This window comes from Syngnathus acus, chromosome 2 (assembly GCF_901709675.1).
Source record: "Syngnathus acus chromosome 2, fSynAcu1.2, whole genome shotgun sequence".
NCBI lineage: Eukaryota > Metazoa > Chordata > Actinopteri > Syngnathiformes > Syngnathidae > Syngnathus > Syngnathus acus.
This window is the reverse complement of record NC_051088.1, coordinates 25,051,654-25,078,370: the sequence shown is the minus strand read 5'-3', so window position 1 is coordinate 25,078,370 and position 26,717 is coordinate 25,051,654. Positions and strand designations below refer to the sequence as shown.

Genomic DNA, 26,717 nt, shown 5'->3' with positions numbered 1-26,717 from the left:
TAAAAGATATAAACAAATTCAAATAAAGATATATCAATGAAAAGTATAAACTGTGCAATGTGATGTACACAAAACTTAAACAATTTGTCCAAAAAACCCACCACATTACAATCACGAGACGAAATGTCATTCTGTTGAAGTAGAAACTTCACTACCCACAATTCAAAGCAACGTTTCACTTCCGGGTTATGTCGTCATTCTGTCATAAGGAAAAAAAGCAAGTGAGGTGGGTGTTTTAATCTGTTATACTTTGTGCGTCCCTCTATTACTGCTGCAAGAATTTAAATCATTCATTTTCCGTCCATACAACTAAACTTTTGAATTCCTATTCAACTTTTTGTGTGGTGAGTACAAACCGTATGCATGGTAGCAACACCACCTAAGGAACCTCGCTCGGGTCGAGAGTAACATACAGTATGAATTCAAATTCTTGTGCTTGTATTCGACATCACACGCACATGCACATTTCATCACCTTTTATTTTACGATCTGAAAAGTTCCTCGAGACAGGTTCTGGGCGTGAATGATACGATGCACAACACAGAATAATGTAGTGTAAATATCAGTCGTTTGCAATTTCAAATGACCATCATCACTCTTCTCTTGTTTATAGAATGAAGCAAAGAGCACAGATGATTAGGATCATTGCATAAAAGTAAAATGCTATAAAAGGCGTTGCAGATTTTTCAAAACGTAAACCAGCTACCAAGAACGTAATGTTTAACCTGGGATGTTGTATGTGTTGACAAGTAGAACATATTTCCAAGAGGAAACACTTATTTTTACATTACATACAAAATCATATTTGTTATTTTAATGTAAGTTCATTTATTTGTGCATCCAAAAAATGACAGCATTAGTTGAAATGACGTCATCTGACGTTTGCTTGTCTTTCCAGAGCCTTAAACAATGCTGCTCATCGTTTAATGAATGTGTGCGGATGTAGTGCACGTGTGTGTGTGGAAGGCTGCGATGCCGCTGGAGGTCAAGTGGCCGTTCCCACAATGCCCGACGTTGGCATGGAGGCTCTCCGGTTCGCTCATCATGGGCATGGTGGGCTCCTATTCCTACTTGTGGACCAGTAAGTTGCATGCAACGTTGCTAGCAGCATCGAAAAGTGGACTGTAGATTCTTACATTGAATTTCAGTATTTCACGGAGCCATGTCACAATTTAAAAAAAAAAAAAAAAAATGAATTAGCAACGCTCGCCATGATCTCAATCAGAACCTTCTCATCACTCACAGCATTGTCGGTCTTCCCCTAGAGCACATGAATTGCCTGACGGTCCACAACCGTGAGGTTCTATTGGAACTCATCGACCAGCGGCCGGCTGACACGCCCCTCATCACACTTTCCAATCACCAGTCTTGTATGGACGACCCGCACATCTGGGGTGAGAGTCCACCTAAAGCACTGGGAAAATAAAGTAAACAAATTGTATGTATGTGATTATTTATTTGTGTGTGTGTGTGTATGTTTATGTGGGATAGGTGTCCTTAAGCTCAAACAATTGTGGAACTTTAAGAAGATGCGATGGTAAGTTTTCCTCCTGTACAATTTCAGCTGTAACAGATAATTTTCACTTTTTTTGGTGAGGTGGTGGTGGGGGGGTTATTTATAAAAACTTCCAATATATCTTTTCCATGACAGACCGATGAAAAAAGTAAATATCATTTAAAAAAATCCCTTTAGTTGTTGTATTCACAGTTGCCAAAGCGTGAGTATGCATGGCTCCAGTGTACACTTATAGACGACAGAGTCATGGATTTATGTATGGAATGTATGTTTCACTCAACTTTCATTCCAACAGGACTCCGACGGCATCGGACATCTGCTTCACAAGAGAGTTGCACTCTCGATTCTTCAGCCGAGGAAAATGCGTGCCAGTCTGTAGAGGTGAGTGACACGAGCACGTCGTCGTGGTCTCGCGTCGTTGATATTTTACGGCCCCTTCTTTAGGTGATGGTGTTTACCAGAAAGGGATGGATTTTATTCTGGAGAAGTTGAACGGAGGGGAGTGGGTGCACATTTTTCCTGAAGGTATGATTTGGTGTAGTGTTTGGAATGCATTGTGTGAATTATTTAGTGGGTGTGGCATTTGCATCAATTGGCTTCATATTCTAACATTTTCCATTTGTGGTGTTGTCATTCAACAGGTAAAATCAACACAAGTGAAGAATTCATCAGGTTAAAATGGGGTAAGTGCATTGCATGATGGCCATCTTGTAACGTGGCGCTTACACAGGCCACTGGTCATTTTTTAGGTGTGGGACGCCTTCTAGCCGAGTGCACCCTCAATCCCGTCATCCTGCCACTGTGGCATGTGGGTAAGTGCTGTTTTTTATGTCGACCCGATTTCATGTTACATTTTCAATGACTGTTGGATGTTTGTTTCTTTGTTACGATCCTCATTTGTTTCTTTTCCCGATCCCAGTTGCATCCTATCTTTAACTCACCAAAATCATGATTACTGTGCATGGAGATTTACTGAATCACATTGTTAATTATATCCGCGTATGAATTATTTTTCATTTCTACACAGCTCAAACACAGGCCCTTTTCATGTCCACATCACGACATATATTATTTTTGTTTTTTTAAAGATCGCATACGGTACGTCTGCTAGCTTAATGCTAACATACAATGGGAAAGTCCATAGACTGGTTCACAAAAATTAGCAACTCAATTGCTGTTTTTAAACACTCAAACATCAGTTATCTAGCATAAGCATAGAACATACAAATAGTCTATCCAACAACTATGCTCTGTGGAAAACAATTCGATCTTAAGACTTCACGGGACCTATTTTATAACAGCCATCATCTTTCGTGTCAGGCCTGAGTGATGTCCTTCCCAATGTGAGCCCCTACATCCCTCGGATTGGCAAGGTAGCAACATTCTCTCGGCGTTCTCCCCCATTCTCCCATCCTTGAGTGACGGCCGCGTCCGATTAATCGATGGCGTGCTTGCAGAAAATTACCATCCTCGTGGGAAAACCCTTCGGTGTCAAAGACCTCGTGGAAAAGCTCAGAGCAGACAACAAGAGCCAGGTGAGACAATATAGGATTGTCTGTATTCTTACGAATCCTTTAACTGATTATATTTCCTGTTGAAATAGTATGTCAAAAAAATATCGATTGTTTTGTGCAACTTCAGAGGTGGTATGTTTCGCTTTGAATGTTCCTCTGCAATGTGTTAGCATTGTGGCGTCAGAGACATTCACGGTTCCTTCGCTGTTGCAGTTGGAGATGAGGAAGATGCTGACCGACCTCATCCAAGTGGACTTCCAGAGACTCAAAGTTCAAGCTGAGGCACTTCACAAATCCTGAGCCTGGTAGACAAGGGTCAGGCCAGACAAAGGACACGCGGAAGGCCATTTTGTGCAGGAGTGTGCCGGAGCAAGTGGAAAACATTTTTATCACAGGACGCAGTGTGTGACCGGAACTCCTTTCAAATCTTTTAAAACATGCTGAATGAGGCTGAGCATGAACTGACTGAACATCACAAATGATGTATTTTTCCTTTAATGGTATTTTTACCATTTTATGGTTGAATTCTATTCTATCTTATTGCATCTTTCCATGTATCATTATTTTTTTAGCTCAGTGCACATTTGTTATCCTGTAAAAAAAAAAAAAATCTCTGGCTCCTCTTTGGCCTAACCATTACCGCTCAGTGTCAATGTCAATAAAGTTTTCTATATGCGGACCCTTTTGTGGTTGTAAAAAAACATGAAATCAATATGAAGACAATTAAGAGATTTGTGAAACCTGATGGACTTTAGTGCTTCTCTGCAATAGGGCTTGCAATGTATTGATTTTGATTCCATTTTTTTGTTACTTTTTGAAAGTGCTTCTGTTGTGCCTACTTGTGACGTGCACCCTAGCACTAACAACATAAATGCGAACAGAGAGAGGACCTAGTTGACAAGAGAACTGTCAGTCTTTTGTAATGCGGTGATGTGTTTTTTATTTTAAACACAATACGTGCTTTGGTTCAATAAAGGTTCGTGGGCTTTGAGTTTTCTGGTACAAAATAAAATTGGATATTTGGACGAACGAGGCTGCGCTGTGACGTCGTCTCTTCATAGGCCGCCCGTGACGTCACCCGCTGGGATAACCGAAGATGGCGACTGCAGGGACGCTTCCCCTTCAATGCATCTCTCCGGCCCTCCTCGTCCTCCTGCTCGGCACGCTGAGCAGCTGCGAGGAGCAAGTGCCGCTCGTCTTGTGGACGCACCAATGGTGAGCCCGTATTTGTTCCTTTTCTGCTGTGTCCGTTTTTGCGGGGCGGGTTGTGGCCCGACGACGGTATTAAGCCACCTGACAGCTCGCATCCTTCTGTGGAAAAACACCCAAGATGTCTTCCGTAAGCGCATCAGCGATACGGTCGCGCAATTGCTCGTTTGAGAATGGATGCATTTCGTGTCATTGGAGTGAGGTCAGGGTTAGAATGGATTGCACGACTCTGCTGCGACAAATTGAGGCTCAATCGTGCAAAAGTATTGGAACGAACGGCCTCTCATTCTCTTCTCCAGGACCCCCCAAGCGAACCAGCCCCTCCCTGCCGCAGGTCACATTGTGGAGCAGCAGCAACTCTCCGGTTACCTGGATACAATTGTGAACACTGGCCCCCGAAATGTCCTGCTGTTTCTTCAGGACAAGGTACATGGACATTTTTGGTCTGCTTTTGGTTGACCGTTTCATGCACGCATGATTGTCTTTCCTCCAGATGAGCGTGGAGGATTTCACGCTGTACGGAGGAGCTTTTGGAAATAAGCAGGACAGTGTTTTCCCCAACCTGGAGGTTGGTTCAGGTTTCTACTTCATGGGTGTTTCATGGCCTCCTACTCCTTTGTTGCTTTCCACTAACAACCATGCAATTTCAAAATAATGAATTTTTTTTAATTGTTTGACAACCCTGAGGAGGCCAATGACACTTTGCACTATTGAGGGTTTTAAGGGGCAAATTCTAACATCAGCTGTCCATTGAAGAGTGCCCTGAGATCATCGTCCTCCTCCCTGGTGCTTCCGGCCGTGTCCTGGCCGGCCTCCAACGCAGTGATTGGTCACCTGCAAGAGCAACTGGAGACCTCCCCTCTATACATGGACCCCGACACACTGAGTCAGCTCACGCTCAACGCTTCCTCGCCCGCCCTGCTCGTCTTCCGACTGCCCTACTACATCGGGTCAGTTGAGCTGGGGCACTTTTTTTAGTTTAGATTAGAAAAACTCAAACAGGACACCAAACAAAAAGTAAACCATAGAACACGAAGCTACTTTTTTTTTGGACTGCCAAGTGTGAACTTTTCTTTCTTTATTTAAGGTCTGATCTGATGTCTGCCAAAGAAGTTCTGAGCGGGAACGGTGAGCCTCTATCGACTCGAGCGTGTCGTTCCGATTTTAAAATGGCCGACTTTTAACCAGCTTGCATCCTTTAGACGAGGTGATGGGCCAGGTTGTGAGTGTCATGAAGAGCCAGTCTGTTCCCTACACGGCCATCTACACCGCCCTGCGACCCTCTCGGGTGAGTTGGCGTGGCAATTTCCAATTTTATATAGCACGTTGCTATCACGTATTTATTTTCATACTGTATTTGCGTTGCGGTTTATTTGGAATTCCTTCAGTACATTTTAGAAAGGGGACAGTTATGCAATAATGTACCGTAATTTTCGGACTATAAGTCGCGGTTTTTTTTCATAGTTTGGGTGGGGGGGGCGACTTATACTCAGGAGCGATTTATATACATATATATGGGTTTTTTTCACTTTTTTGGGCATTTTATGGCTGGTGCGACTTATACTCCGGTGCGACTTATAGTCCGAAAATTACGGTAATCATTGTTTTCGGATGAGTGCCACTTGTAACTGTATTTATTTCTTCAAATATGGGAAAGGACAGTGCATTGTTAGGAACATACTATCACAACAAAGCCCCGCGGTAAAAGCAGTCGCGTGTGCATCTGGCATTTTGCAGGGGTCGCCTTCGGTCGCCATGGAGGCGGCTTTGGCGGGCGGCCGCTCGCTACTGCAGGCCAGAGGCGGATACCGAGATCGAGAGCGAGAACGCGAGAGGCAGCGCAAAATGAAGGAGAGGGCAGGTGTCTACGCTCCAGTGGAGTTTAAGGCATGTTGTTGTTTTGATTTGCGCATATCAATATTTTCTTTTCTTCGTCTTTTCCTTATATATTTATTTTTGTTTTGGTCAAGGTTAAAACCTGTTCGTCCTGCCCATTACTACTGCTCCTACCCTTCCTCCGCCTTCCGTGACTTCTCGCCCCACATTACTGCTCGTAAACCGCAAAAATCTGCTAAGCCCAAACGTTTTGCCACAAGATGGCAGCAAATCGCTGCCGCTGTTTATAGCTAAATGAAGTCCATCACATTCCATTTCAACATACTTCCTCAACACCAAAATACCACTAGATGGCGCCAAATCAATTGGGATTTCTGTATTGCTACTACTCCACCGCTTCTTCTCCGATGACTATTTTTTAATACTAGTCACGCCAGACTCCTGGAGCACACACCACAAAAGATCCCCTTTAACAACGTTTTGCGACTGTTTGCGTGCAGGAAGGTGAGAGCAGTTGCATCCTCCTGTGGGCCAAAGGCCTGTCAGTCAGCATCCTTCGCAGCGGCCGCTGGGAGTCACACGACCTCACCCCGTCCACCTTCGGTGAGGGCGTCAGTCCGAAGCTGCACGGTTCCAGCTGCGACAAAACCAAAGCAAGGTAGCGCTAGTTGCGCGACTGCTCGACGCAAGTAATAAAGATGCTTGAACTAAAGTCGACTTTTTGGGATTGTAATTTTTGTCATAGTAACTGTTGTTTTTATTCTTTGCAGACTGACCCTCAATTACGAGAACATTCTTGGACACCGCGACTTCAAATTGATGTGAGTCTGCTTGACAAAGACATTTTTAACAATACAGTTGAACCTCGAAGTTGAAATACAGTCCGTCCTGAGACATTTTTTTCACATAGCTATCAATATTCGTAACGCTCGTTCAAGTGAGGTAAGATGTCAAAATAAAAAATCCTCCGTTTGTCCGCGTAGCTTCAAGCTGAGCCAGCGCCACTACACGGTGTCGGCCCGTCGCTGGTTCACGCTGGACGCCGTCGAGTTGGAGTACGACGGCACCAAGGCGACGTTTAACGGCAGCAGGAACATTTACGCCCCGGCCGAGTACTCGTACCGCTGCGAGTCGGTCAGCAGCTTCCGTTGGCCTCAGCTTATCCCGCGTTCATCCAAAGATCCAGCCAATCAGTGGAGGGTCGCCTTCGAAGACTTCCAAGTAAGATGGTTACGTGCTCGCAATGTCGCACTTTTCTAAAATGTCATGTTGTGTCGGCGGTGTCAGGGTCATTATTTAATGACCAATCCCTAAGTCATGTGATCGTATCCTGACAGATTCAAGGCTTCAATGTGAGTGGCGGCGAGTTCTCGTACGCCTCCGACTGCGCCGGTTTCTTCTCGGCGGGGATCTGGATGGGCTTGATGACCAGTCTCCTCATGGTCCTCGTGCTCACCTACGGCCTCCACATGATCATGCAGCTTCACACCATGGACCGCTTCGACGACCCAAAAGGCCCGGCCATCTCCGTGCCGCAGACGGAGTAAAGTCTCGGCAATCATCACAATCATGTTCTGTATTCCCGTCCAACCGTTGTCATTGCTCCCGTCTCTCTGTCTACCCACCCACACAATAGCATGTCCCTGCTCCTGTAACGCTTTCAACGTCCCTGCTCCTGACCTCACAGGGATTCTTCCAAGCTCACCCTGCCCGCATCCGTGTTTGTTTTGTGGTGTACGCTCAGCGTTGGTTTCGACCCTATATTCTAAATCTTTTTTTGTGTCTAACAGGACAAAAAAAACTGAGGGATCGCTGATGTGAAAATGTTATTTATTGGTGAAGGTATTTTTTGTTTACCAAAGGGAATACATATTGTCTGGAGATGGGAAGAATAATTATGATGTCTATTGGTTTTATTTTGTTGGATGACTGAAGTGAAGTGAAAGTGCTGTAATGTCAATAAAAACATCTGTGGAACAAATTACACGCAATGTTTTGGTCAAATCATTTTTATATTCAGTGTGAAAAATGACAGTCACGAGCAATGCGAATGATGAGTCACAGACATTGTGCGCCGTAATAGAAGTCATTGTTTCAATGACTTCTTTCACTACTTCACACTACCCGTTCGGGGACGCAGTTGCTTCATGGTCAACTTCGATGAAACCTTGCTGCATCGAAAGTACAGGATTGGACAACAGAGGAAGTCAGAAAAGATAGTTCATCAAAAATAGTTTGATGTGAAATAGTGGTTCATCATTTAACACTAAACATCATATTTACTACATTTAGAGCCCTTGATTTGACAAGTATAATATTTGTTCTCCCTCAAAAGCCTACTGACTTTGATCAGATAAATGCAATACGCGGATAATCCTATAGGGGGCAGTCGTCTCCCTTCAGCTGTCTTTCCGTGACCTTGCAAGAAAAGAAACGCCTGATCTTGAAGACTGTCAGATTTTTAAAAGGTTATGGCTACACAAAGTGATTTTTTTTTTCTTTTTTTTTTACTGAGACAATAATATAAAAAGTTACTGGGTGAAAGTGAAAGTACTACAAAAATTCATATGTATTTTAGAAAAAGGTGTGTAAAATTGAAAACAGCAGGTGTACGAAACTCTGGATTGTTATTTTATTCATTTTTGCTCTGAAGTTTTGATTTTTCAACTCAATTATTAAATGAATCAAGCAAAATGATGGAAAGTCATTGGACACAAATGATTAAGAAATTTCACAATTTTGGGCGTGTTCATACAAATGGTTACAAATGCCAAACACAGGAGACTATTAGAAGATTTTAGGCCTTTCATCATGCGAAACAAAATGTTTGTGACCCACAAAATCAATAGAAATGGTGGGAGAAATGAAAAAAAAAAAGGTTCTTTTCTCTGTTGCGGGTTTTGTTAGCGAAGTTCTCAATGCTGCTCTTTGCAGTTTTTTAATTTATTATTCGTGAGAAATACAAAAGTCAAACATGATACAAATCAAGTCATATGCGGAATTTTTGTTTGTTTGTTCTAAACGCACCAACAAAGAATCTGATTATTTTTTTCCTTTTTCTTTTAATCCTTCAGGCTTTAAAAGCTGAAGTCAATTGCTCCAACATCATTTTTTCTTTTTTCTTTTAAAGTGTATGTCCTGAACTCAATTGCCAGGCAGATAGCTTTGTGCCCTGCCTGGCAACACATCCTTTCAGGAGAAAGCTTTCAACCTTCCCTAAACACAGGATTGACATGCAGCGGTCAGTAAGCAGAAATGTTTCCGATGAAGGCAAATGAGTCACTTAATGAGCTGCTGTCACGACACCTTTGGAGACTCCACCTCAACAGGCAGACGCCAACAATCAAGTCCTTCTCATAGTTATTACGTTTCATGCAACGGCAAGGCCAATTACACGGGCCGAGTTGCATACCATACCAGATGATGGAAGGAAGCACTTTGGGTGTGTTGCAAACAATGACTAAAACAAAGGTCGTTCCATTTTCAACGCTGACGTTTTTTTAGATTGACACTTGACACACCTGCTTGTTGCCAATGGCAAATGTCGCACGTTTGGCCACTGCGAATGGAAAGTGAAGAAAAGTTTCACAATGAGGGATGGGTGCCGAGCGACTCGTCAAAGTTGGACCCCTTGTGGCCGTGACGTCACGTCACGTACTACATTGCAAACATGCCGAGCTGCAACTTTTTTTTCCAGAATGCTCGTTGGTTAAGATCATCCGATTGATGGAATAGATTCGGTGCTAGTGCAAATAGTGCATATTCAAATTTAAATTGAATAAAACAACAAAGGATAAAAACACAATAAAGCCGACAGGCTTATTTCTATTGTGTTCTCCGTATAAACAAAACAAACACACACACAAAAACTAGAGATAGAAAAGGGCAACATGAAAAATCATCTGAGTCTAAACTGTTTTTGAATATCCAAGAAAAAATGTTGGTTGAACAGTCTCGAGTGAAGTGTTTTTCTTACAAGGGAAAGGTCTTTTTTTTTCTTTTTTTTCTTAGCGGCGCCGATTAATCGCTTAATCGACGGCTAATCGATACCTCAATGAATCCTTATTTTTGAGAATCGTTTACTCATTTGGAGAACTTGTTTGATTGAAAACTATCCAAATTCTTGCAATTTCACTCTTTTAACAGTAAACATTCTCCAGTTGTGTAGTCCTCTGTGAAAGCAGACGAATCCATTTCTTTGAAATGAGTTGTACATTTTTGGATATTGATATTTTTCATTGTCATTTTGAAATCATGTCTTTTTTTAAATAAAAGGATGGAAATAGTGTTAATTCATAAAATAAAACAAAATAAAAGCATGAGTTGAAGCCTTAGACTCATTTTGTATCTATTTTGGGACCTTGTTCATGTAAGTTGCATTTTTTCTCTATCGGTTGCTAGTTTAGTTTCTCTTTAAAGCAGGGGTCTCAAACTCCAGTCCTCGGGGGGGGCCGCATTCCTACATGTTTTCCAAGTTTCCCACACCTGATTCAATGATCAGGCTCCTGCAGAACGTGAGGATGAACTGATCCTTTGAATCAGGTGTGTTGAACGAGGGAAACTTGGAAAACATGGAGGAATGCGGCCCCCCGAGGACTGGAGTTCCAGACCCCTGCTTTAAAGTGTTCCGGATGTGTGTGCAGGTGAACTTAATGAGTTGCTTTTCAACCGTTTGCAGTCCGAGCAAGCGAGCGTCTGTCCAGTTCGTTTTGCCGTCAGACAACACTTGGCTGACTCATCATTTGCGCACAACATCGCATTAGGGGTGTGACACGGGAGCGTAGGAGTCAAACTTAGCTAATTAAGTAAGAAGTCCAAAAGTATTTCCTCGTGCGCAAGAACATTGCCCTGCCTCTCCAACGCCTCGTCTCATTTGGCGTTCCTGACTTTTGGAGTCAAAGCAACGTCCTGTCCGAAGTCGCCCTTCCACTCAAAATGTAACAAAAAAAGGAGAACCCAAAATATTGCGAATTAGGCTTGATGGGGAAATGTCAGATAAGTTGATGGTGCATGTATTCTACAAGAGAGCTTTGGACTTTGTGGCGTTACGAGCACGTTATGTATCATTGCCACACAAAATGAGAGTCAATCAAAACCAAGTCAACAATCACTTCAACTTTGGTGTATTACTTGTATGTCATTGTGTCCTCGAGGCAGGCAGGCGGGCGGGCGGGGGAGAACCCGCCCGATGACTCGTCACGTGACATAAGCGACACCTTCAACATTCCTGGGCTGCTTCCATCCCACATATAAAAGGAACGCTCGTCGTGGTCGTCTCGCACACATCTTCAGCATCCGGCGTCACGACTGCAAAGGTAACGTGACAAGTCTCTTTTCACACTCCCTTTCTTACGGCAAAAACCTTAGCGTTCAACTTGAGTATCAAGACACAAATCCAAAGCAAGTCAATGAAGTGTGACGTGGGTTTTTTTTTTTTGCTGTCAATGCGCAGATGGCCCTACGTGCTTTGCTTCTCCTGTGTGGGATCAGTGGACTGGTGACTGGAGTTGTAAGTGAAAGGAAGAAAATCTAAATCCAAAGTCTGTCACTTGATCCATTTGGCTTCATTTCATGCATTTCGCTATGTGCCTCTTTTCTTTGCAGTTCTCCGTCAACGTGACAGGTTGGTAACTGAATTGAATCAGGCATGCCATTTTTTTTTTGGTCTTCCTGCTAAAGTAATAACTGTCTTGTAGTTCCCGAGTGTCCAGATGGTTGGGTTCGGCTGGAGAACCGCTGCTTTATCTATCGAGACAACCCACTTGCTTACACCGCTGCAGAGGTACGTCTTGTCACTTGTTGTGATGTACTTGAAAATCACTTTTACAATCCATAAATCATTGTTTGTCCAATCACAGCCTGTACAATGAACCTGAGGTTGACATTTGACCTTTGGTTCTGGGTTGTTCATCTCTCCCTATGTGCAGGCTATGTGCAACTCTGCAGGTGGGACTCTGGCCAGCATTTCCGATTCGGTGGAAAATGCCCTAGCTTTCCAGCTGGTTCGGGATGCCAATAGCGGTTCAGTCGTCGACACCTGGATTGGAGTCCATGATGGAATTACGGTACGACGTTGTCTCGTGCAACATGTCGCTGTGAACGACTGTTGAGCAGATTCAGTCTTGTCACCGATTTCTGGGAAGTGTCAAATGGAATGTTTTTGTCATAGTAGTGGTCGAACTTCAATGATGTTGAATTGGAGATAACGTGGATTATCTTTGAGCAATGACTCGTCAAAAAGTATTTTTGTCTTGCAGGAGGGTAAATTCATCCGCATCGATGGCTCAAAGTCCAAGTTCTTTGACTTCAGAGCCGGACAGCCAGACGACTTCGGCGGCGACGAAGATTGTGTTGAGATTGATGATGAAGGTATGCCTTTTTTGGGGGGGCTTATCTTTAAGTCTTAAGTAACAGAAAGACATGAACTGTGTATTCATCAAATTTTATTTTTGACAAATGACCAGTATGGTATTTTTCATGATCCACACAGGCCAATGGAATGATGAAACCTGCACCGATACCCAGGATTTTCTTTGCTCCATAAACCTGTGGTAAAGAATCAACCCTCTTGGTGTCACACCTGGAGCTGCATGGAAAATATTGACCTCCATCTTGATGCTTTTCCTTGGCAAGATACATTTGAAGTGGTTTAACTTGATGTACTACAACCTATCTTCTTCTTTTCCTTTTGGTTCTCAAACTATTTTGTTATCTCTCCAATAAATGAAGGAATCTTTATGTGCATCACATGTGTTTGTGTGTATGTCTAAGAATATAGGCATGTGTGTGTTACTAATACTAAATTCCATCAAACCCACTGTCAAAAACAGTCATATATTTATCACACATACAATAATAATAATAATAATAAAGCCTAGAGTCAAAACCAGTCATACATTTATCACGCATATGATAATCATAATAATGAACTGATTAGCATGTCCACCTCACAGTGCAGAGGTTGCGGGTCGGATTCCAACTTTTGCCTTGCTGCGTGGAGTTTGCATGTTCTCCCCGTGCCTACTCGGGTTTACTTCCACATCCGCAAAACATGCACAGTAGGCCAATTGAGCACTCCAAATTGCCCGCTGTAGGTGTGATTGTGAGTGGAGCTTAAGATCAGGGGATGCTTTGAGAATAATTGTCAATTCTTTGTCTATGTGAAGCCCTTTGAGACTGCTTGTGATTTAGGGCTATACAAATCAACTTGACTTGACTTGACTTGTGTGCCCTGTGAGCTTCATTCAATCACAAATTGATATTGCTTCTAACGGACTGCTTTTAATCTTTGTCCACTTCCTGGAATGAACTGCTGATTACGTGTCCATCCATCCATCCATCCATCCATCCATCCATCCATCCATCCATCCATCCATCCATCCATCCATCCATCCATCCATCCATCCATCCATCCATCCAATATCAATCTAAGGCCAAAGAGAAGGATGTGGCAGTCGATTAAAAAAAACAACTGTTTATGAGGACTGTCACATTCCCAGCGGGTTAGAGAAAGCATCAAAATTCCTTCGTCAATAGGTGACTCATTAAATGACAACGTGGCGCCAGTCCAACTCACTTCTTTATCAATTAGACGATTGGCAGTCCAGTTTTGCGATACGTTCAATTGATGCACACGTTTCAGCTACACTTGACGACAACAATGCCGACAACTTGAACCTGTTGTGCTGTGTGGGCGGAGACAAAGCACCAATTACACGGGCCAAGACAATTCCATCTCAGGCTTTGATTGAAACCTTTGTTTCTTCCGGGGGAACGGGTTGAACAGGTTACATGCTTGAGGTATCCGATGGATGGGAAATATGGGGTCCCAGACAGCCAACGTGGATTCTCTTTCATATTTATGAAAGACAAACATAATGGTGAATTGAAGCTTTGAAAGCAGCGGTGGGTGTCAAACTCTGGCCCGCGGAGCAAATTTGGCCCGCAGTGTCATTACGTATATTTGGCCCCTGGAAGACAAATTGTCAATGGACTTTGTATCACTACTACAATTGGAAATGTCGTTCAAAAAATAGAGATGTTTGTAAATACCATTCATCTTTTGAAACATTTCAAGATTTGACTCGTCTCTGATTTCAAAACAAGTTAGTCATCAGTTTGTTGTGTATCTAATATGAGATTTATTTTTATTCTATTTATTTTTTATTCTATGCACTGATCGGTTGGCACTTTTTAAATTTCGTTGTACATGTGTGACAATGACAATAAAGATCTATTCTATTCTATGTTTCTACATTGATTTGGGCTGACACATAATGGCCCTCTGAAGGAAACTATGACTACCATGCGGCCTGCGACAAAATTGAATTTGACACCCCCTGTTCTAAATTGTTAGGGACAATTATTAACCAGTTGAGGGAGTCTACTCCGCCAAAGTCCTCATGACGATGAAGTGTTTTGCATAATGGATGGATGGATGGAAGGAGAAAGAATAAATCAAAAGGCAACTCCTCTTTAATGAATCATTCCTAGACGTTTCCTTAAGCATGAGCCAAAAGCAGCACCTGTTGCTTCCATTCCATCTTCTCATGAAGGCTCTATCACGTGCTCTGTGGATGTAAACGCAATCGTATGAGAGGAGCGAGACTTGAAATCGGCAGAAGAATAGCCCTACGCCCAAGTCAGGCTTTACTTCCGTAATTGTGACAACTCTGTTGACAAAGTTTCAAAATGGAAGTCGCCAGCCGCCGCCGCCGCCGCCATATTTGAAGCGGCAAACGCAGGGCTCATTCGAGATGGAACAGGTTCCACCTGGAGCCAACTTTGATTGGCGTAGTTAAACAGGACAAGTGGCATACCAAACAACGGCGCAGCATTGACGTATCTGGCGGAGGTTGAAGCGCTGCAACATTTCACAGATGTTCACCGAAATTCATTTATCATGGGTGTGCCGACAATTATGAAGTTTTCGAGTCACTGCCATGTTTGCGTCATTCAACTTGAAGGGCGTGTTGTTGCGTTCGTTCACAGCCAGGCTAGCGTTGCTGTTGCCGTGATTCAGCCACACACCACTTAATTGGACTTCACCTCACCTGCACCACCCAAAACCAAAGATTTTTGTTTGAAGGAAGGGGGCGAGGCCTCAGTGGACTTTGGAGGCCTCAGTGGACTTTGGAGTCCTCGTTATTCTTTGTGATCTCGTGAGATGACTTCAACATTTTGACAGCCTTTCCTGCGGGCGGGCCATTGCAGCGAACCCTAACGCTCTCAAAATCAATGACGTTTGGCGTTGCCAAGAATAAAGAAGTGACCTCACGTTTTGGTTGACCTCTGAATATTGTAACTTCCTGTGAACGACATGACTTGTGGAACATTCTGAATTTTTCAGATGGGGTCAGGTGTTCGGATAAGGAGAAGAAGTGTTTTGTTGTTAAGAAAATAATCATAAGGTATAGTTCAAGTATTGTGATTTAGTCCAATTTATTTCAATGATATTGATCAGGACACTTCACCTCATCTATTTTTTTTTCGCTGTATTTATTTACTTGTTTGTTTCTTTCTATTTTTATTTGATACCAAACTATTTTTATGGGAATGCAATACAAGCAGAAGCAGACAAAACTCCTTTTCCGTAGACATGCTAATGATGTGAAATGTTGATATCAGAAGTTGCACGCACGGCAGCGTCGACTGGAAAATGGGAGGAGGGCTTCGAGGTTTGAAGGTCTGAGCTCAGTCTTTCTTGTGGTGAGAATGCAAGTTCTCACCTTCAAAATGTACGGTGCTGTAACTGCAAACTGACAAGACCCAGAATTATTTTTAATCTTTTTTTTTTTTTGTGGGGTAGTCACTTATCATTCTCCTGATTCCAAGGAAGTCATTGAACTAATTAAGCCAGTACATTTCCTTGTGTGCTGCGCTGTGACACCACCCCACCCTACCCCACCCCTGTGACTGCAAAGTGTTGCACTCTATTCACTATTATTTGAAGGACGTTTCATGAATCCAATTGAATTCTATCTCTAATCTAATCTGAATATGAGCGACCCAATGTTTGCTGTGAGAGGCGTTTAAACAGAGGGCGACCGGACACCGTCAAGCGCCCCAAAAAGTTGCAGATCAATTCATTCATTTTTCCAAAAAAACAACAAAAACGACACGCAAAAAGGGGACTTTTGTTGTCAAGTTGCCACATGAAATGCCTCTAGAAGTCACTCTTGCACTTTGAAAACATTGTCTTTATAAATTGAGTTGGGACAGAAACTGGTCCAACGTGTCACCTGAGCGGCACATTCCAGAGTTGCGTCAAGCCACGCTATAAAAGCATTGCTCCTCTTCCTTCTTTTCACATCCACTCAGCATCAAGCATCAGACCTGCAGAGGTAACATGACAACACAGCTTTACAGCAGCCATCCCATGAAAGTCACTTTTCTATGCTGACACGGTCATGTGTACGTACGTAAGTAGGATGAAGAGCCACTTAAATGTTTTTCTGTCATTGGACAGATGGGATTTGCACTTCGCTCGGTGTTCCTTCTCTGTGGACTTCTGGCAGGAGTCGTAAGTGCAAAATCTTTCCTAAATATCTCGACGACTGGATCCGAGTCCGTTTTTAACCATGTCTTTTCCTCTTTCCAGTTGGCCTTCCCAGAAGGTTTGTCACTGCTCTTATTTCCCAACCTACTTGTTTTTTTTCTTCTTCTTTTTCTGACGTTTTCCAAATTGAAATTTCTATTACAGTGACTTATTGTCCCAAGGGCTGGACTCAGTTGGATGATTCCTGTTTCATGTTTGTACCACAGCTGAGAACTTTTGTTGATGCTGAGGTAACCATCAGCTTGTGTTCTCACCATCCATGAAATGGCTTTTGAAAATACAAAGTGGAATCACAATTGTTTCTTCTTTGTTTTTGGTGTCAGCATGTGTGCATACTCAAAGGTGGGAACCTGGCCTCCGTCCTCGACGCCAAAGAGAACGCATTGGTCTTAGAGCTGATTCGGGAAAACTTCAGTCCCATTCAAGACACATGGATTGGACTCAGCGATGCCATTCAGGTGGGTGATTCATTGACAAAGGCAAAACGTCTCATGCGACAGTAGCGCTTGCTTATTGGATTCTTAGCCGGAAAGGAACTCGTGTCGTCTTTCATCATCAACTCTGTTGGCCGCACTGCCAGCTCGCCATCCATCTCCTTTTGACAGATGTGATCTTTATGTCTGACTTGATTGCAGGAGGGAAAGTTCCTGTGGACCGACGGCTCACCTTTGGACTTTACAGCATACGAGGCGGGTCAGCCCGACAACTTTCAAGGCAACGAAGACTGCGTTGAGATTAGTGACGACAGTAAGAATGTTTCCTTTTACTCTGGGCTATTTAAGTGGTGTCAAATGTTTTTGTGCAATGTGATCTGAACGTGATGAATGTCTGTCTGTCGAAAATACAGCTGGTAGCTATTGACAGTGAATCCCACCTTGCTCATGCTCTTTCTCTCTTTCACTCCCTCCGCAGATGAACTTTGGAACGACGACGCCTGCACGGATTTGAATTACTTTGTTTGCATCAAAGAGGCACACCGTCACTAATCAGCTCAGCTACCGTCACATCGTTCTCGAAAAATGTCTGTTGCAATATTTGGAGAATCTTCGGAAACAATAGCAGATTTCCAGCGGTTTCTTTGTTTCTATCTATGATCTTCTCAGCAATTCAATTTCTCTTGATGGCAATCAAATTTGGAAGGTGGAAGGGTATCTGAAATAAATGAAGGAATCTGTCAATGCACCTTGTTTGTTGCTTTACTTGATGAGTGTGTTTGTTTTTTCCTCACGGTCACCCACTTCTTAACATCTCATTTGTTGACCTAAAGTGACACACACCAATCGAATGAAACCAAACGCTGGTCAAGCCAAACCAGACACCATTTTTTTTTTTTTTTTAAGCGACTTATTGGACCAAGCAGGGGTGTTGCTAGGCAGAAAACTCCAAGCCCCCCTACCACAGTGGGTATATAACCACCAATCGCTACCTGGTACCACACGCATGCATACGCACGCACGCACGCACGCACGCACGCACGCACGCACAAGGGAAAGCCGTTTGTGGAGATACAATAGCGTTACTAGCTTCCATGTCGTTGACGGAGAAATTGCCCACCTTTATGCAAATGAGCCTCATTAATAAACGTTTTCGAGTTCAGCGCTAATAGCCACACGCAGTTAATGTCTTGAGAAAGCCATTGTAAAATTGTGAAAGCCTTATTATCATGGCAGCAGTAGCTTGGAGAAGGGATCATCAACTTTTTCTTATTGATCTATCAAATGATTGAAAACACATTGCGAGAGAATAGTACAAATTGTAGAAAGCATGGAAAGATGTTAGAGTTCAACACGGTTTACATGTTCAGAGGGAAGAAGTACTTTTCAAGAAGACCTCATCCAGTCCTACACTCTTCTTTAGTGATATTGATTTCATTTACATCCAAAACCAAAAATGACCAAACACCTCAAGTTAACAACGCAAGTGTAAGCCTGGCTTGTACTCTTTTTAATAGACCGACTGATGACCAGTTGAGACTTTCGGCAGCCAAGTAACAGGACACGTTGCATGGAAAATAGTTGGAAAGATGACGAGTGTACGGATTTGATCCCTGTTGCCCAAGAATCCTCTTTGACGAGCGTACGATTCATCCGACGCCAAAGAAACTTAGTTTGCTTCAGCACACCCTCACTATGGGCCACGTATTCTCCAATCGGTTATTTACGTATCTTTGTACTAGCTACGTGTTCTGAGCGGCCAAACATTTTGTATTTTTTGCATGCTGTGATCGTTTCCTAATGAGCCGAACTAAAAATGGTTCGACGGCATGTTTATTTCTAATTGTCCTTGAAACGCTGTTTGGACCCGTCCATCCCAACTCCCAACACGTATTACGTCACATCACCAAACCAAAAGTCAGAAATATGAAAATAAGATGTCTCTCTAGTCAATCCTTGACAATCACCCACCTTTAAAATAATCCGATTTGTTCGGAATGTGAATGAATCAACAAAAGTCTTGTACAATTGGCCCATATGCACACCCTCACATTAACGTGATTTGACAAGTCAAATAGAACACAAAGTCATTAGCTAGGCTCGTCAGGAACACCAAAAATAAAAAAAAGGCCAATTAGGCCCTTAACGAGCCGCTGTCACAACACGGGTGAGGCGACGCCTCAAACGTCAGACCTGCACCGAGGCGTCTTTAATTACCCTGAACATTTTAAACGCTACTTAAGACAATTAGACAGGAGGAGTAGCATACCAAGCCAAGACCAATCAGCATTGACGTCACCGCAGGTGAATTTATGTTGGGGTGTGACTCCAAAGTGAAGCTTATTACATTTCAAGGTGTGGCGTTTTGTCCACCCACAGTTGTCACTCCCTCCTGTTATGGATGTTTGAGACAGATGGCACGTCACGTACGACGCCTTATTCAAGGAGTGCATTACAGAGGGAGGGAAATGTTGACATCTGATGACACGGTCAAACTGCCGCCGCCGCCGCCGCCGCTTAACATTCGACGGATGTGCAACTTCCGATGGCAGCCAGGAATTTTGTCAAAGTCTCGTGGGTGTGCGGAGGCGCAGGTTGTTTTATTTCTTCTCCCAAATCAGCTAACGTCACAGCCTAACCAGTTCATGTTGCCGACGTGGCGGCCGGCGCAGCATCACACAACACTTGGCTGACTCATCCTTTGCTTCAGAGCGCACAAACTTGCATTAGAGGACATCAAGGGTGTGACATGGAAGCGTAGGTGTCAAACTTAGCTAATTAAGTAAGAAGTCCAAAAGTATTTCCTCGTGCGCAAGAACACTGCCCTGCCTCTCCAACGCCTCGTCTCGTTTGGCATTCCTGACGTTTGGAGTCAAAGTAACATCCTATCTGAACCCTAACCCTGCCACTCAAAAATAGGAGAGGCCAAAAGATTGCGAGTTAGGCTTGATGGGAAATGTTGTTCAAAGTCCAAATTTGAACAAAAGTCCAAATGATGATTCTACAGGAGAGCTTTGGACTTTGTGGTGCAGGTTAAGCCTCAGCAAGCATGTGCTCGACACAATATCAATCTATCTATCTATCTATCTATCTATCTATCTATCTATCTATCTATCTATCTATCTATCTATCTATCTATCTATCTATCTATCTATCTATCTATCTATCTATCTATCTATCTATCTATCTATCTACGTATCTTTCTATCTACGTATCTATCTATCTACGTATCTATCTATCTACGTACCTATCTATCTATCTATCTATCTATCTATCTATCTATCTATCTATCTATCTATCTATCTATCTATCTATCTATCTATCTATCTATCTATCTATCTATCACGTGGACATGCAATGACAAAGTCAATGTTAAATTTGAGTTTGGTGGCTCTTTTTGTCATTGCCATTGTTTCCTCGAGGCGGACTAGAACCCGTCTGATGCGTCACGTGACACAAGCGACACCTTCAACATTCCTGGGCTGTTTCCATCCCGCATATAAAAGGAACGCACACATCTTCAGCATCAAGCATTCATCACGACTGCAAAGGTAACACGACATGAAAGCCTAACCCTGCGACTTTAGTCTCAACATGCAAAGCCAAGGCAATGACGTGAGCTGAATGAAGTGTGTAACGTGATGTTTGGTTCTTTTTCCTGTCTTCGCGCAGATGGCTCTTGGCTCCTTGCTTCTCCTGTGTGGGATCAGTGGACTGTTGACTGGCGTCGTAAGTGAAAATGTTCTTTGTCATTTGTCACTTTAAAGAGACACATCCATCCATCATTCTAACAGTGAACAATGTTTTTGTCTTGGACAGTGGTCTAGCGGAGGTGTCGTTAAAGGTCGGTACCGGTGACTTTGTAGCTTTGTCACCTGTTTGCACTCGCCGCATGGTTGATGTCAATTCACCTGTCTTTTAGTGCCTTGCTGCCCAAAGCACTGGGTTCGGCTGAATGACCGCTGTTTCCGTATTGTGGACAAGGATAGAACTTTCGACGACGCAGAAGTAAATACAGTCATGGTCTGAAAACATGGATGTCACAGAAAAAGCTCTGACCGGATTTGTATCTTTGTTTGTTTAGCTAGTCTGCCAAGCTATCGGAGGCAATCTGGCTTCCATCTTAAGCTCAGTTGAACATGCGGTGATTCTCGCACTGGTCGACAAGCAACTTGGAGCAAATCAAACTGCCTGGATTGGATTCAATGACCAAGCAACTGTAAAGCATCAGCTAACACAATCATGGAAATCAAAGCCGTCGTGATTGTCATGTGTGACTTATTCGTATGCAACTTGGTCTTCCAGGAGGGAATCTTTGTGTGGACTGATGCTTCACCTTCCCCCCTAGCGGGTTTTAGGGCATTTGAAGGTTCTAACGCCCCTCCGAGTGCCAACGAAGACTGTGTGGTGACTAATACCGGAACAGACAGTACGTTTTTACTGCTCTTTTCATGCCGATCGAGGCGAAGACTATACACGGATGTCTAAATCTCTTTCCCGTGTTGTTTTGCAGCTCTTTTCTGGAATGATGTGGACTGCACTTCAACAGTTCCATATGTTTGCGTCACCGGTGTGCACTAAGTCCCAACAGTCGACATCATGTCTTCTCCAACAGCATCCTTTCTATGCTCTCGATGTCTCTTCTGAGACACTCCAGGACATCAGCGGTGGCTTTCTGTTTCTGGATCTACTGCATTATATCTGCTCCTTTCCCACTTTACATGCATGGTTGATTGCCATCAAACAAACCAACTTTTGAAAGCTTCGCTCTCCCTCTCTCTTTAATAAACGAAGGAATCTGTCTCGGCATCAATGTGTGTATTTTTGTTTCTGTTGTTTTGCGGCACACAGAAGGTCAGAGCCATTTGCGTGCACTCATGTACTCCAAAGATAGAAAATCAAACGATGGCAATGTAGAAATGGAACGGCTAGCTAGCTCAACCCATCTCTTGATATACTGGTCAGCACCAAAGACTCCTTTGACGCTATTTTTCTATTGCTATGCAATATGTGTAGCACATCTATAGAAAGTCAGCTCTTATGGGTAAAGTTATGTTCAAGTTCAAATGGTCAAGAGGCCGCTGCAAAGTGCCAATTGTTTTGAAGGAATCGTTTCTTTTTCGACACACGCTTTGCATTTTTTACACCCTGAACACTCGCCAAATTTTCATCGGACTTGGTAACAATTTGGATAAGTTGATGAAAACAAAATGGCTCAGGGGCGCCACCTAGAGCAGGAAAAGAAAAACAATCCCGGTTTGAGCGAAACGACAATTGGCTTGGCTTGCGTACTGAAAAGTCCATTGCAGCCATAGGCTGAAATGAACTCTGGAAGCGAGCTACGAATTTTGGAATGTCCAATTTTGGCCTATTTTTGCACATTTGCAGAGGCCATCCTTTTACACCCAAGATTCATCGGATTAACTTCAAACTTGAGATGTGGGACAACAATCGGGAATTTTTATTTTCATTTTTTAAAATACGATATAGTGGCCCCCGCACCAAACAAGAAACAATAGAGATACAGGTTTTGAGGAGGACGTGGAGCTGGATAGGACATACCCTGAGAAAAAACAACATGGCTATGACCAAACAGGCGTTAACATGGAACCCACAAGGCAAATGAAGCAGAGGGAGACCCAAAAACAACTGGAGAAGGAGCACAGAGCTGGACGTCAAGAAGATGGGACTGTCGTGGAAACAGCTGGAGAAAATGGCACAAGACAGCTAATGGGACGTCAAACGCTGCGTGTTCGCTTCTCTTCCGGGGGGGGGGGTTGCTAACGGGACGTCAAACGCTTTGTGTGGCGGGCTCCATCTGGTGTGGAAACTGAGAAGTGCAACAGAGTTGAGCTCAAGCTTCTTGTGCGGGCCATATTCAATTATGTTTTCAGAATTTGCTGCGGGCCAATAAAAACTGGACCGCGGGCCGCAGTTGGCCCGTGGGCCGTAGTTTGGAGACCGCTGCTCAAGAGGCTGACACCCAAAAGTGACAGCCGATGTTTTGCGTAGGTGAACACATCGTGCCTTCACCAATAAGATCCCAATTAAATCAAGTAAATAATACATCTCAAAAAATGAATGCAAATCTGACTTCACTTACATAACTACAAACTCATTAGGTAATATGCTTTCTCTAGATGTCAGGGACAAAATGGAGGAACACACTCTGTTTATGTAATTTTAGCTGGTACGTCAATAGTCTAGTCCAGGGGTGGGCAAACGTTTTGAGCTCGCGAGCTACTTTTGAAATGACCAAGTCACAAAGATCTACCCACTAAAAAAAATAATAATTTTATATAATAATAATATAATAATATATATATATATATGTCATCGTGAAAAAAAAGTCCTACTCCCATTCCCTATGAAAGTGATACTTCTTACTATGGCCAGCTGCCCCACTCATTTTTATACCCTTTCTTAAGTTTAAGAGAAAAAACAGGGTTCTGACAATTGGAGGGAACTCGCGAGCTAGCGTGTTTGTGTTGTGTTGTTAGCGCCGTTGTTTGTACACGCGTCAAGTGCGGGAAAAATAAATAAATAAATTATATCACGCGATCGACCAATAGTGGCTTGGCGATCGACCGGTCGATCGCGATCGACGTATTGAGCACCCCTGGTCTAGTCTAACAAATGTTTAAAATTGTTTGGATGTACATATAATAAACTCATATTTTCACTACACACATCTCAAGAGCAATGATGTACTATCTGAACATAAACTGGTTATCAAATCTGATTTTCCAGTTAGTTTCCACAGATTTGTATATAGCGCTCATGTTGCCCTTGCTAGCTAGCTAGCTTCATCTGCATATGCTGCATATTCTTTTGTCTTTATTTACAGTATGCTTCTCTTGACTACACCATTTCTTTCAAACCCATAAGGCAAATCATGTGTACTCGCTTCTCAGTTCTGTTTTTTATTTTGGCGTAAAGTCTGTCCCGAACATTAACAACAATCAAATCAAGTGGCAATTATGCAATAATACAGACTACACCTTTTTGGAAATGTAACACCCCTCCAACTAAACCGTGGGCTCCGACATGAATGAGTTTGACATTTCGGCACTTGATTGCGTTTGACCTTTATAATAATCACACTTTATCACTGATGATTGATTGACATCATACTTCCTTCTGATTGCAATTACAATTCATTCCTAAAGAAAGAATTTGCAAAATTAAATCTCTCTCTAAATACGCGCCAGTTACAGTGGCGGAACACACACACACACACACACACACATATAAGGAATCCGTCTATTAAGTCCGCTCTGGAGCTTTCCTTTCCTTTTGATCCCGGCTCATATCCCCTCCGGGACCCATTCCCCAACTGGCGGATGCTAAGCGGTTGCTCCATATTGGGGCTGAACTCCTAACCATTGCAGCATCATAAACAAACAATATTCTCTCAAATAAGTGAATGAATAGAAAACAGAACAACCAGAGGCGTAGCCAAGCCGGGGCGGCGCCCCGGTTAGGACTCCCTGCGCCCCGGTTGAAAAAAATCGAGCTTTTTCGATTCTTCATTTTCATGCGGTTTTTTTCTTTCGGTCTTGCGCGAATGTGCTTGCGCTATTCTATGTGCGCGATGTTATCCATTCACCGTTTGCCTCCCGGACCCGGATGTTGTTTTAGCGATCAGCGAACGGCGTGGGTGATGTTCGATTTTTTTTCCTGTGGGCGTGCGCCCCTACTGGAAAAATTCCTGGCTACGCCTCTGAGAACAACTCTTTCTGCTTCACCTTTTCCACCCCAGACTCTCAATTTCACACAACATTGTGAAGTGAGCCAACATTCATCCCAGTCCCTTTGACATTTTAATCATGTCAACGATATGTGGCTGTTAATAATTGATAGTGAACTCTGTTACTGCTTGTTTTTCTTTTTTTTTAAGGACTCAGCAATGTGGGTGGTTCCAGCTATTGTCAGCTTCAAGAAAATGAATAAGCAGCATACCAGCCTATCAGCTGATGCATGCTGCTGGGTGCGCCAGCCATAATTATCAAGCGCCACCCAACTGAATTATTAGGTGTGTTTTTGTCTTATGACGTCTGGCTAATTAACAGAGAAGCAAAGAGAATATTTCCTTTACGTGGGAGTGTCAGGCATGTTGGCGCCTTGAGCATTTCTCTCTGACTTCTGAAAAGGTCGAAGGCATTCAAGTCACCCAAATGAGCCCCGATCAGAAGCAAATGGACGAGACGAAATCGGCGGGCGACGCTAAATTGTGAAGCTTTGTCATAGATGGAAGCTAAACGTGCCGCCAAATTTGGATTGATCCTGAAAGAGAAGTCGATGCCTCTTTGTAATGGCTTGCGGCTTTGTCGCTAATCGCAACTGATCTTATCCATGTCCGATATTAAAATTCCAACATGTCAAAAGTGTCACTTATCATGATTGCAACATGTCAACTGTCACGATGATGCAGAGTTGTTGAGAAAGTTGATCTGCTACTGAGTCGAGCTCATTTCGGTAAACGACTTCCTGGGAGTGTCAATGAACAAGCTCTGCAATTGACTCAAAGGAATGTTATGAGCAAAAAAACAAACAAACTGTGTGAACTTTCTGTTCAATCTTACGCATTGATAAACATGAAGCTAATTTCTTTTTTTGATCATTTTCTAAAGTTGCCGCACTGCTTGATTGGGATCCCCCCAAATATGTATTTTCATCAGACACGCAAAAATGAATGGGCACATCGCTAATCGACGACAATTCATTTGTTCTCATCAAGTGACAGAACATATTTGAAAATGGCGCATGGCCTTCAAGTCTCTAATTGTCCTTGACGGTGTGCCTTAAATGTCCGTGACATGACGTCAAAGCGGACGGATTCAGGCGTGAGTGGAAATAATCATGGTTTCATTTAACATGCCAAACAAGCTTGGAATGGGTGTGTACTTAATTAAGGAAGCCAGAGCCCATCCAAACGTAAGTGGCCAGGTGTGTAAGGCGTGTTTTGTACTTAATGAATAATGCTGGCATTGCTCAAAGAAGCTATTAAGTCAGGAGAACATTTCCTTCTAGGCAAGTGCACCACCCTGTTTCACTTGAAGAAATTGACAATAAAGCAGACTTTGACTTTGTTTCTTTTCCCAGCAAACTGGCCGTTTGAATGATTTTTTTTCTCATTTAATTCACGAGTTAATCAAGAAAAGAAATCATCCTTTGCATGTTCGGAGTAGGGGATGTGATGAATCGGAGTCAACCTTTTTGGAGGCGTATGCAAATAAATTGGCCTTGATTGAACTGCTTTGGTGTTTGTTTAGGAATACGTGTCCAGCTGCACGAAACAAACCCAAAAAATGGTTGAATTTTCCCCATTCTATTTCGTCAAGTGGTTGCACAAAATAAAATCATCTGGATCCAGATACAGTTTCTTTAAGCAGATGTAAGGTCTGCTTAAAAAAAAAAAAAAAAAAAGGAATGATTTTATCTCATGCAACAACTTGGCAAAAAAAGCTGAGTTTATTCAAGATCATTTGTTCAATGTAAGAATGCGCAAAAATCCTTCGATACAAGTTTGGTTTGTTCAAAGGCCAAAGAGCGACATACGCAAGCAACCTGAGCGGCTCCCCCAAAAAACGAGTCAGATGTGTCACATGACAAGACAATTGCCGTAGTTCACATTCCAGGGCTGTGTC

General features: G+C 43.0%; 5 protein-coding genes across 11 annotated transcripts; all 5 read left to right on the top strand.

The window, feature by feature from the left end:
- Positions 1-177: 177 nt before the first annotated feature.
- On the top strand, positions 178-3,715 carry taz (tafazzin). Of its 6 annotated transcripts, none has more exons than XM_037246326.1 (11): positions 178-226; positions 899-1,081; positions 1,266-1,394; positions 1,492-1,537; positions 1,812-1,897; positions 1,961-2,041; positions 2,158-2,199; positions 2,266-2,328; positions 2,837-2,889; positions 2,974-3,051; positions 3,244-3,715. In XM_037246326.1, exons 2-11 carry the CDS (start codon positions 931-933, stop codon positions 3,328-3,330), a joined length of 816 nt encoding a protein of 271 aa, XP_037102221.1. In that variant the 5' UTR covers positions 178-226; positions 899-930; the 3' UTR covers positions 3,331-3,715. The 6 variants fall into 6 exon arrangements, with proteins under 6 accessions (XP_037102221.1, XP_037102220.1, XP_037102225.1 ...); XM_037246325.1 differs by having other exon boundaries at positions 184-226; positions 899-1,053; XM_037246327.1 differs by having other exon boundaries at positions 187-226; positions 947-1,053.
- Positions 3,716-4,091: 376 nt separating this feature from the next.
- On the top strand, positions 4,092-7,869 carry atp6ap1a (ATPase H+ transporting accessory protein 1a). The gene is made up of 11 exons (XM_037246275.1): positions 4,092-4,245; positions 4,539-4,665; positions 4,733-4,807; positions 4,996-5,189; positions 5,327-5,367; positions 5,442-5,527; positions 5,977-6,126; positions 6,576-6,733; positions 6,846-6,896; positions 7,059-7,296; positions 7,413-7,869. Exons 1-11 carry the CDS (start codon positions 4,127-4,129, stop codon positions 7,620-7,622), a joined length of 1,449 nt encoding a protein of 482 aa, XP_037102170.1. The 5' UTR covers positions 4,092-4,126; the 3' UTR covers positions 7,623-7,869.
- A 3,435-nt stretch (positions 7,870-11,304) lies between these two features.
- On the top strand, positions 11,305-12,820 carry LOC119119770 (galactose-specific lectin nattectin-like). Its single transcript, XM_037246374.1, has 7 exons — positions 11,305-11,390; positions 11,528-11,584; positions 11,680-11,698; positions 11,772-11,857; positions 12,003-12,140; positions 12,333-12,444; positions 12,566-12,820. Exons 2-7 carry the CDS (start codon positions 11,528-11,530, stop codon positions 12,628-12,630), a joined length of 477 nt encoding a protein of 158 aa, XP_037102269.1. The 5' UTR covers positions 11,305-11,390; the 3' UTR covers positions 12,631-12,820.
- Positions 12,821-16,351: 3,531 nt separating this feature from the next.
- On the top strand, positions 16,352-17,815 carry LOC119119768 (galactose-specific lectin nattectin-like). Its single transcript, XM_037246373.1, has 7 exons — positions 16,352-16,418; positions 16,544-16,597; positions 16,676-16,691; positions 16,778-16,863; positions 16,957-17,091; positions 17,269-17,380; positions 17,546-17,815. The coding sequence occupies exons 2-7, from the start codon at positions 16,544-16,546 to the stop codon at positions 17,617-17,619; spliced, it is 477 nt and encodes a 158-aa protein (XP_037102268.1). The 5' UTR covers positions 16,352-16,418; the 3' UTR covers positions 17,620-17,815.
- Positions 17,816-20,554: 2,739 nt separating this feature from the next.
- On the top strand, positions 20,555-21,880 carry LOC119119762 (C-type lectin lectoxin-Thr1-like). Of its 2 annotated transcripts, XR_005097383.1 has the most exons (8): positions 20,555-20,618; positions 20,740-20,796; positions 20,887-20,911; positions 20,990-21,075; positions 21,152-21,286; positions 21,373-21,496; positions 21,581-21,781; positions 21,822-21,865. XR_005097383.1 is itself a non-coding variant. In XM_037246365.1 (7 exons), the coding sequence occupies exons 2-7, from the start codon at positions 20,740-20,742 to the stop codon at positions 21,646-21,648; spliced, it is 495 nt and encodes a 164-aa protein (XP_037102260.1). In that variant the 5' UTR covers positions 20,555-20,618; the 3' UTR covers positions 21,649-21,880. The 2 variants fall into 2 exon arrangements, 1 of the variants encoding a protein (XP_037102260.1); XM_037246365.1 differs by having other exon boundaries at positions 21,581-21,880.
- The last annotated feature ends 4,837 nt before the right edge of the window (positions 21,881-26,717 follow it).